Source organism: Arachis hypogaea, chromosome 1 (genome assembly GCF_003086295.3).
Source record: "Arachis hypogaea cultivar Tifrunner chromosome 1, arahy.Tifrunner.gnm2.J5K5, whole genome shotgun sequence".
Taxonomy (NCBI): domain Eukaryota; kingdom Viridiplantae; phylum Streptophyta; class Magnoliopsida; order Fabales; family Fabaceae; genus Arachis; species Arachis hypogaea.
Genome location: NC_092036.1, coordinates 107824289 through 107834640, shown reverse-complemented (window position 1 = coordinate 107834640; position 10352 = coordinate 107824289). Strand labels below are relative to the sequence as shown.

The 10352-nt window shown below is 34.9% G+C and overlaps 1 protein-coding gene across 3 annotated transcripts; it reads left to right on the top strand.

Moving 5' to 3' along the window:
* Nucleotides 1–513: 513 nt before the first annotated feature.
* On the top strand, nucleotides 514–5653 carry LOC112708367 (palmitoyl-acyl carrier protein thioesterase, chloroplastic). 3 transcript variants are annotated; one of them, XM_072202290.1, is made up of 8 exons: nucleotides 514–895; nucleotides 1330–1363; nucleotides 2204–2700; nucleotides 2850–2983; nucleotides 3591–3704; nucleotides 3925–4096; nucleotides 4246–4314; nucleotides 4944–5653. In XM_072202290.1, exons 3-8 carry the CDS (start codon nucleotides 2218–2220, stop codon nucleotides 5211–5213), a joined length of 1242 nt encoding a protein of 413 aa, XP_072058391.1. In that variant the 5' UTR covers nucleotides 514–895; nucleotides 1330–1363; nucleotides 2204–2217; the 3' UTR covers nucleotides 5214–5653. The 3 variants fall into 3 exon arrangements, with proteins under 3 accessions (XP_072058391.1, XP_025616325.1, XP_072058385.1); XM_072202284.1 differs by having other exon boundaries at nucleotides 700–895; nucleotides 1330–1691; XM_025760540.3 differs by lacking the exon at nucleotides 1330–1363.
* Nucleotides 5654–10352: the final 4699 nt, after the last annotated feature.

Below are 10352 nucleotides of genomic sequence, written 5' to 3'. Positions count from 1 at the left end.
TTTTAATTGACTATTAACATAATAAATTTATAAAATTAGATAAAAATTTTTAATTGATTTTATTTAATTTCATAAACTAATCATGTTAATAGTCAATTAAGACTTCTATGTGTGTGTTGGAATGTCACTTAAGATGCACATTAGTAAATTTTGATACTATCAACAAATAAAGTGACAAAAAAAACTAATATGACTAATTTAAAATTTTTAAAAAACAAATTTAATTAAAAAATATTTTTAAAAATTAATTTAAAAAGTGAATAATTTTTTAGGAATTAATTTCATCATTATTCATAATTTAATAGTATAGTTTAAACGAAGAAAAGCATAAATAAATAAATTATTTAGTATATTACATTTCAATTTTGATTGTACTACTCTTATTAAAATACTACTCTTTAGGGGCAATATGGTAAACATAAGAACACTAATGCTGGAAACTTTAAAGTGGAGGCGGGAGGGGCACGTTACACGTTAGCAGTATATATAACCTGTCCACCATACAATTTCCCCAACCACAAAATAATCAAAATTCACATTACATTTGTCTATACTTCATGGTTCATGCATTTAAATTGTACTGAGTTGATGATTATTAACTGACTAACTGTTATGTTATTTATTTATCTTCTTTTCGTGTAAACGAAACCTCGATTTTAATTTCAAAAAATTGTGAATAACAACTCAGCAAAGGAAAAGGAGCTTCGAAATGACGGAATAGCCCTTGTTTTATTCCAGGCTTTTGCTTTTGTTTGTTGTTCTCGTTTGTTGAGCGGCTTTGCGCTACTCTTCGCTTTCTCAGTTTCTCTTTCCCTCGTCGTCGTCTTCTGCTTACTCTTCTTCCTCTTCTTCTACTGTTCCTCTTCTCGTGTGTCTCTCTGACGGCTATACTCAGGTACGGCAATCTCTTCATGTGTTCGCACACTCTCTCTTCTGATCTGCACGCCACACGTTTCGTCTCGTTTCCCGAGAAACTGCACTCGCTCTATTCTTCACACTTCTATCTTTCCTCTTGTTTTTCTTCTCTTTTTCTTTCTTCTCCTGATTTGATTCTCGTTTTCATTAACTGTGAAAGATCGAGCTCATGAAATGAACACACACGAACTAGAACACTCACGATTTCTGCATTTCTGGTTATTTCGCTTCTTTTTTTTTTCGTTTAAGAAGAAAAATAAAATTAATGAGAGCTGGATGCATTGCTTTTTTTGTGAGTTTCGATCCGTTAGGGATGTGATTTTAGCTGTCGATTGTAATGTCTTTGATTTTCTCTTTTGCTGCTTTCGGTTTTGGCTTAGTTTTTTAATCTTCTCGGTTTGCGGTGTTCTCTAGATTCAAAGCCAGATCTGCGTCGAACTCCCCAACGGTTTGAATTTATTATCGTTTGTGTGATTTTTTTTATTAATTAGTATACTGTGTGAATAATTTCGTGATGTCTTCGTTTTTCTGGATTCTTAATGAGGAATCTCGGTTGATGAACATAAACGTGCCATTTTGTCGTGGAAGTTTAATAGATGGATTCTGTAGCTTTGTTTCATGCAATTGGTTATTTGAATTTGGCTTTATGTGTTTTCATTTTTCATTTTTTTTCCAAAAGAAGAAAAACGAAGAACTTCTTCTGTCGGTCACTAACTTGAGAGGAATGAACATGAATTCTTTGCGAGCTCTTGAGTATAAGCTGGTTAAATGTGCAGGTTGAATTTCTTAACCTGTAATTGAAAATGAGATAAAATATAGCAATTAGAGGAAGGTTAAAAATGGAAAAAGAAAAATGCAAAGAGTTCTTTGGACCTGTTTTCTGTTCTTAAATTGTTTAGTTTGGGCAGAATATTTTTTAATGACTGTCGTGTTCTTTTAATATTACGACAAACAGTTTTGCTTTTAACAGGTAGTAGTATTTTCCATCGCTCATTTACCCTTTCGTGTGTGATATTAATCTCGTGATATCTTCTGGAAAAATTCCTTTTATGTTTCTGGAGGAAAAGTTTTTCTTCCTCCACAATGCATTAAACGTTTGTATAATTATACAGGACTCTATTTAGGAAGAAATTTCTTCCTCCATGAGTCTGGAGTTAACACTCTGTTTTCTGTTGATCCAATTTAAATAGGATTCTCCATTTCTTCTCTTTTTCTCCACTCAGTTTTTCCCTCTTTGCTTTTTATAATTTATTATTTTATTTTTAACTTGCCTCAACTTTGCATGCAGCTGTAGAATTCATTATGGCAACTGCTGCTACTGCTTCCATTTTCCCTGTTCCTTCACCCTCACCAGATGCAGGTGCAGATGGCAACAAACTTGTTGGTGGCTCTGTTAAACTTCAAGGGCTCAAATCTAAACATGCATCTTCTGGTGGCTTGCAAGTTAAAGCTCATGCCCAAGCTCCACCCAAGATTAATGGAAGCACAGTAGAAAGCTTGAAGCATGATGATGATTTGCCTTCCCCTCCCCCCAGGACTTTTATTAACCAGTTACCTGATTGGAGCATGCTTCTTGCTGCTATAACTACAATTTTCCTGGCAGCAGAAAAGCAGTGGATGATGCTTGATTGGAAACCAAGGCGATCTGACATGCTTATTGATCCCTTTGGAATAGGAAGAATTGTTCAAGATGGTCTAGTGTTCCGTCAAAACTTTTCTATTAGATCATATGAAATTGGTGCCGATCGAACAGCATCTATAGAGACAGTAATGAACCATCTGCAGGTATGGTCATTTCATACAAATAACTTTTCATTTAATCTTTGGCGACAAACATGATAATATAGATAGGGATTTTAATTTGCGCACTGCACAAATTTGAAATTTACAGTATTTTTCACACAAGGTTATGTTAACTATTTGTTTAATGACAGGAAACTGCACTTAATCATGTCAAGACTGCTGGACTTCTTGGTGATGGCTTTGGTTCCACACCAGAAATGTGCAAAAAGAACTTGATATGGGTAGTCACACGGATGCAGGTTGTGGTTGATCGTTATCCTACATGGTAAGACACCCTATATGCACCCTTAATATATCTGATTTTTGAGGGTATCTATGTTGATCTGGTTAAGATGTAAAATAGCACTAATCAAAGATTAAATTTGATGACTTAAGATGGTTTCAATCACGTTAAAATGTTGAAAAAAGGTGTGGACTTTTGAAAGAAGTTATTCCGTGTTCTTTGCATCTTTTTTTGATTTACTAGTTGTATATTATCTATTCTGTTTGAGGACTATATGTTTGAAGTTTTAAATTGATTTCCCTTGTGGATATGGATTGAAGTTAAGTAGATCAATTAACAAAAATGCTGCATGTTCACTAAAAATCATCTACCGAATCAGCTACTATGTATTTGTGTATATTTGTACATATTGATTCACAGGTTTTTTTTTTCAACTAAATAATTTGCCACCAGAATAATCAAACCTGTGACGAATAATCAAACTTGTTTACAGTTGTATAATAATTTTATACATATTTCTATACCCAGTGGTTGATTGGTGCCTTGATTTTTTCAATACACATAGCATAATTGATTAATTAATTAGGATCATTACAAATGTTCTGAGTACAATAATCTGAAATTGAGTGGACCTTTCTATTTGATTCAGGGGTGATGTTGTTCAAGTAGATACTTGGGTATCTGCATCTGGGAAGAATGGCATGCGTCGTGATTGGCTTCTGCGTGACTGCAAAACTGGTGAAATATTGACGAGAGCCTCCAGGTGATTATTTTCGGGAATTTCTCCCCCTTACTGCTGCTGATGCCAGACATGTTTTAATAAAAATGTTCCTGAGTGTGAACCACTTTTGCATTTGAAATTCTGTGGTTGATTTGTATCTTAGTTTAAGACTTCATCTTGTTCGCACGCATGACCTTGGAGCTAGTAAGTGATGATGTGTAAGCATTTTCTGATCAGTTGTTCTGGTTTTGATGATCTACAGTGTTTGGGTCATGATGAATAAACTAACAAGGAGGCTATCTAAAATTCCAGAAGAAGTCAGAGCGGAGATAGCATCTTATTTTGTGAATTCCGCTCCAATTCTGGAAGAGGATAACAGAAAACTATCTAAACTTGATGACAATACCGCTGATTACATTCGCACGGGTCTTAGTGTATGTCAACTCTTTTTTTGTTTCCCTTCCCCACCCACCCTCCCACACGGAAAAAACCATCTTTTGTTGTTTTATATCATTACTTTCACTTTCTCAAATTACCTCGGCTGCTGTTTCACAAATAGTTACATACTGTATCTGTGTTTCAGCCTAGATGGAATGATCTAGATGTCAATCAGCATGTTAACAATGTGAAGTACATTGGCTGGATTCTGGAGGTATCCTGTTCTTGTTTCATCTCTCGTTCCTGTTTTCTTTCTCTCTTTCTTTACTGGGCACATTTCGTGTAGAGTCTTACTAATATTGTAAATGTGGATGGCCAAATCATTTTCTGGGAGGAACCTTTTGAGTGGGTCTCTTTCTCTGACGAGAATAAGGCCCTTTGCAGGATGAGTAATGATATTCAAGGTGTCCAATTTCCTTCACAGAAGGACCCCACCGTTCAGTCTGTTGTGTCTGTGAAGTGTATAGTCAACTTTCTATGTAGTAAGGATGGGTACTTTTGTCAGGGAAATTAGGTCAAGTATCATTACTTCTTGCAAGTTTAGGAAGTTTAAGTCACTTTATTTCGTTGGTACAGATTTGTGAGCCAGTGAGGGACACCGTGTAGTGTGGCTTGAAATTAAAATGTTATATGATTGAATTATAATCGATGCTGGGCAGTATCATAAAGAACTGAAGATCAGGGTGTGATATCTGATCTTCCGTAAATCACTTGGGATTCTCTTATTATAGTGCTTGTGGATTTTTTCTGGGTGATAACAAGATTGATATGTTTCATTTTGTTATTTGTTATGCACTGGATTGCAAGTTTCTTAACATAACCATTTTACTTTGTTTGCTGCAGAGTGCTCCGCAGCCAATCTTGGAGAGTCATGAGCTTTCTGCAATGACTTTGGAGTATAGGAGGGAGTGTGGTAGGGACAGTGTGCTGCAGTCCCTCACTGCTGTGTCTGCTGCCGACGTCGGCAATCTTGCTCACAGGGGGCAACTCGAGTGCAAGCATTTGCTTCGACTTGAAGATGGTGCTGAAATTGTGAGGGGTAGGACTGAGTGGAGGCCCAAACCTGTGAGCAACTTTGACATTGTGAATCAGGTTCCAGCCGAAAGCATCTAAGATTTCGGAATGGTTAGTAGCCGGAGTTGCATCGGTTTCTTTGCCGAGTTGTGGCCCCTGGAGAGTCTTGCTTGTGTTTGTCCGATCTAGATGTCTTTATATATGTATACCTTCTAATTTGTGTTACTTTTGGTGGTAAGGTGGGGAAAGTAGAAGTAAATCTCATTCTCATTGTAATTAGCTCCTGCACTACCCCCTCTTCTCTCGATCTCTTATCTCTCTCCGCTCCATATCTCATTACATTTATGGTTGGGCTACTGCTAGGCTGTCTTCAATATTTAATTGCTTCATCAAAATGGCTAGGCATGTATATTATTATTATGATTATTCTTTTCTCTACCCATTGTTGGAAAGATGCAATTTTTCTTGTGAACAGAAAGCACAATTATTGTTTGCATGTATATCCTGTAGGCAAGAATGAAATTGCTCGTATGATGAAACTTTTATACTGCTCCAGCTTGTACGCCGGTGTCTCACGTGGGAATTATTGGATGCACATTGCATCAAACACCTCGTCTTCAAGGCTCGTATAATTATTATATTATTTGTATATGTATTGCTTTTTACTTTTCGGTCGACAAAATTATTATAATACGTTTCATTTTTGTTTCGGAAATGTGGGGGCGTGTCCATGTGCAACCCTGCGTACTTGTCTAAAGCACTTTTAGTTTGGACTTTAAAGTTTAAACCAATGTTTTTGGGCTAAAGAGTCCTTTTATGATTATACCGTTTTAATGTTCAAAGTTAATGACCCAAAAAATGAATGTTCAAAGTTCTTTCCCTTATTGATAAAAGATAGTTCATGCGCATGATTCATTATAAATACAACTGTTCACGAATGCTTAATTCATTATAGAATTATTATATATCGTTAAATGATAATTTTGATCAGATTCGCAGCGGATGACCAAAATAAATAACATTATCGATCATCAATCAGTATAAATATATAATAAAAACACTATAATACAGGCTCTGTTTTCCGAGCTAAGGATCCTAGGCAGGAAATAGTAAATTTAAGGTTCCAATTTCCAAGTTCCAAGTTCCAAAACAGTCCAAAAGGAATAATCGATCTGATTAAAATAGCAAAGAGAAGAGTAGAGATTGTATTTGTGCGTGTATAATTGTCTTAAGAGAGAAAGAGAGCACTGAATTTTAGAAGAGAAGAGTGATAGTATAATATAGGGAGGTAAGAAAGAAGGAAAAAGAGAGAGAAGCGAATGCAACCCGTGGGTGATGGTTAACTGCAAAAGGAAAAGCAAAGGTGATTTTAGGGGGCCAGTGTGGGCAGTAAATTTCACTATCAAAAGGGGTTACCCACTTACCCCTTACTTGCTAGTCTTTACTGGATTCTGCGGATCATGAAACCTGTCCACACTCTGATTTGAAAGTAACCAGCCACTGCCTGCCAGTCACCATATATGTTACTACTGCCTCACTAGTCACTGCTGTCTGCTGTACGTGGGTTTCCCATTCACCACAAATATTATTTAGGGTAAAAAGCATATATAAATCAAACACATCTTAAAATTACGTAAAGTCCTAAATTAAAAAATGCTACGTGCATGTCTTTATACACATTTTTATATAAATCGAATTGATAGAATTTATATTAATCGTTTAAGTACTAAATCGAATCGACAAAATTTGAATTAATAGAAATTGAGATAAATCAACATTACTTCTTAATACAATATTATTGTTGTATTATGAAAAATATGAGTTTTAGATATTGCAATCATTTTATCTGATACTTTTACTTACATATTAATATATTTTATAATTAAGATTAATGATTAAAACAACTAAAATATCTCTATTCTTGAAATATCCGAAAATATTCCCATAATACTATGCTACTGCTACAAGCTAGTAACTCGGATTAACACATCAGTGGGATTTGAAATTTGATGCATGATGCTTAAGACATGCTTCAACAGCATTATGTTAGGAACACTTACATACAAGTGCGGTGTGCGGCCCACTTTCTTGGATGTCAATTTCTCAATTTCCGTTTCATCAGGTCTTCAATTTAGTTATGAAAAAGTATACCCAAGCCAGTCAAAAACTAAACAAAATCACATTAATTTATATAAATAATTAATTTTAAATTTTATTGATTAACTAAACATAATTAAAATCTATAAAAACATTTCTTTTCTCTCTCATATTAACCTATCCACCTCTAACAATCACACACACAGACTTCTCTCTCTCACCGTCCTCTCCACCTTCCCACCGCGACCCACTCCTCCGATCGCTTCCGCTTCTAGCTGGAACTATTTTTACCAGATCGAGAGCTCGTAAACCTTATGTTCAGACTCGGGTTCGGGTCTCAGAGCTTCCGCGCGTCAGCGCACGTGACTTCCCCCCTCGGAGCCGGCGTCAACAGCGACATGAACAGGCGCGTTGAGACCGAGTAGATCCGCATAGACCTGAGGGAGCCTCCTTGGAGCACCGTTTCAACGGCGGCCTGGCACATGTGCCAGTTTCCAGTCCACAGTAGTCCAACGTCACCGTTAACCGGGTTAACCGTTCGCCCACATGCTTCGAAAAATAGAGACCGAAAAAAAGCTGCACAGAATATATGTTCTTGCTTTTGAAGGTGGACTTGGTTGGAGGGTACCATGATGCAGGTGATCATGTGAAGTTTGGATTGTCAATGGCTTTCACGATGTTGCTCTCTGGGTTTTGGGATATTAGGTGCCATTTTGATGATTAAAGAGACTGCAAACTACACAATTACAGAAATATAAAAAAAACATTCATTTAATATAAAAAACGTTCTAATACTTAACAAAAGAAATATCCAGTTATATTTTAGTAAAAATAATTAAATATTTATAAAATTTAAAAAAATATGAAATTTTTAAAGAAATAGAGACATTCACATTTGCAATACAAAAAAATTCGAAAAATATATAAAAGAACATCCATTTAGTATGAAAAAGAAACATTCTGATACTTAGCATAAGAAATATCCATATATATTAACTCGTAGAGATTTTGGATTCACCAAAGGTATTTTGGCTGATTTTTTACTAATACCATTTTGGTTCCCTAACATTACTCTTTAGTTATATATATGGTAATGTGGAATTTCATAGAAAAACAAAGGATCGGAGCGGCTAATATAGACCAAAAAATTCGTTTTTTTTTTAATAAACGAGCTTAACACAAAAGAGTAGAGCGACAGTAGAAATAAAGTCACAAAAATCAACATCCAAAGTAAACTATAATAAATTAATAATAGATATTCCCAATATTATTTCTGGCATTACCATCAATAACAGAAGTGATCTATACTACTCTACACGCTATAACTGGTCAATGATCTGTAAAAATTTTCTTCAACGCCTGTTTCTTGTTATGATAGATCCACTCGTTTCTTTCTAGTTAGACATTTTAAATAACTGCAAAAAAAACATATGAGCCACTTGTTACACTCTTTTTTTCTATTAACGACATCTGTCTAACTCTCAACATTTTCTTTCAGCAACTCTGGAACAAACCACAACCTCTCGAAATTAGATAGTCATGCACACCATACTTGTCAAGTAAACTCATAACTAAGAAACAAGTGATGATTGTGTTCAATATCTTTTTTCCGCAATACACATATATTATCATCTTGAGTAATAATTCCCAACTTATACAAACGTTCTTTAGTATTCATTCTTCCTATTAAAGCAAACCAAATAAATAACTCCACTTGTGGTGGAACCAATCATTTCCAAATGGTTCTCGTGAAACTATAGCTGGTGATGTCCTTCGAAAGTATTTCTGACTGCACCACCTGTACAAAAGAGTAGAAAAAATGCGTTCCTTATCAAACTTTCACACAAAAACTTCTATTTTATAGGCCTTGAAGTTTCATGCAACAGACCAAAAACTTCTATTTTTATTTTAATCAAGATTTTTCAGCAACGAAAATATTTTATTTTAATATTTAATTATATATCATCAGATCTATAAAAAAAAAGAATATTTCAAATCCTTACTATTTGGAAAACATTAAAATAATATAATTCAATGATGTAAAACCATTTCATATAACTAATACTTTAAAGGGTAAAATACTAAATAGGGTTAAGTATGATTTTGGTTTCTAAAATAGGAGCCAAAAATTTATTTCGTCTTCGACTTTTTTTTCCTTATAAAATGGTCCCGAAGGTTCCAGTTTTTTTTTTAAATCGTCTTTTGGACAATTTTACCCCTTAATTCGTTAGTATCTGTTACACCCTTTTTTAACAAATAATAATAATAATAATAATAAAAATAATAATAATAATAATAATAATAATCAAGAAAAGGGTGCAGTGTGTGAAGTGGACAACACGAGCGTCTTCTTCGGAAGTTCAACGGAGAGCAGCAGCACTAGGGTTCAACAACTAGCGTCCATGGCTTCCCAAAGTTCTAGAGCTGCCCAATTTTGTTCACCTGCGAAGGAGTTGGTATGCAGACATGGTGAGAGGCCAATTCTGCGAACTTCATCCAAAAAGGATAATCCAGGACGAAGATTTTAGAGCTGCGTATACTATGAAGTATGCTGTTGTTCCTCGTTTGCGATTCTGGGTTTGAAAATTTGGGGGTTTTTCATCTATCTTTGTTGCTTCTATCAAGTTCAGGATGGTTGTGATTTTTTTCGTTGGACAGATTCGGAACCTGGGGGAGCTCAGCAGGAGATTGAAATTGCAAGAACTAAGAGGAAGATTACAAACTTAAAATCAAAATTGAAGGATGTTGAATGGAAGCTTAGGATTGTTGCTGCTTTGGGGATTGTTGGCTAGATTGGGCTTTTGTTTTTGTTGCTGCAGAATCCATATATGTTAAAGCAATCATCTGGAATGCACATAAATTATACATGATTAGCTAGGGAATTTTAGGAGATTTGTTGTGTTGTAGGGTTAAAAATTGAGGATAATTTGTGATGTTACAATGGTTTAATGGTGTATCATGTGTGAACCTATTTGAATTAATGAATGAAAGTGATTTTAATTGAGTATCTGATGTGAACTTGGTTAATGATGTCTCAGGTGTAATGTATTAATTTGCAATCTTAATGAAAAAGGTCAATAAAGCTATATATGCATGAATGATATTTAAGAATCCAGTAATGACCTAATGGCTTATTTCAAT

Bases quoted from the DNA above. Each gene is read 5' to 3' on its own strand.
- LOC112708367 (XM_072202284.1), top strand. From the start codon at position 1,430: ATGTCTTCGTTTTTCTGGATTCTTAATGAGGAATCTCGGTTGATGAAC. The intron at 1,692-2,203 runs GTTGAATTTCTT...CTTTGCATGCAG, and splicing joins TAAGCTGGTTAAATGTGCAG to CTGTAGAATTCATTATGGCA. The intron at 2,984-3,590 runs GTAAGACACCCT...TATTTGATTCAG, and splicing joins GTTGATCGTTATCCTACATG to GGGTGATGTTGTTCAAGTAG.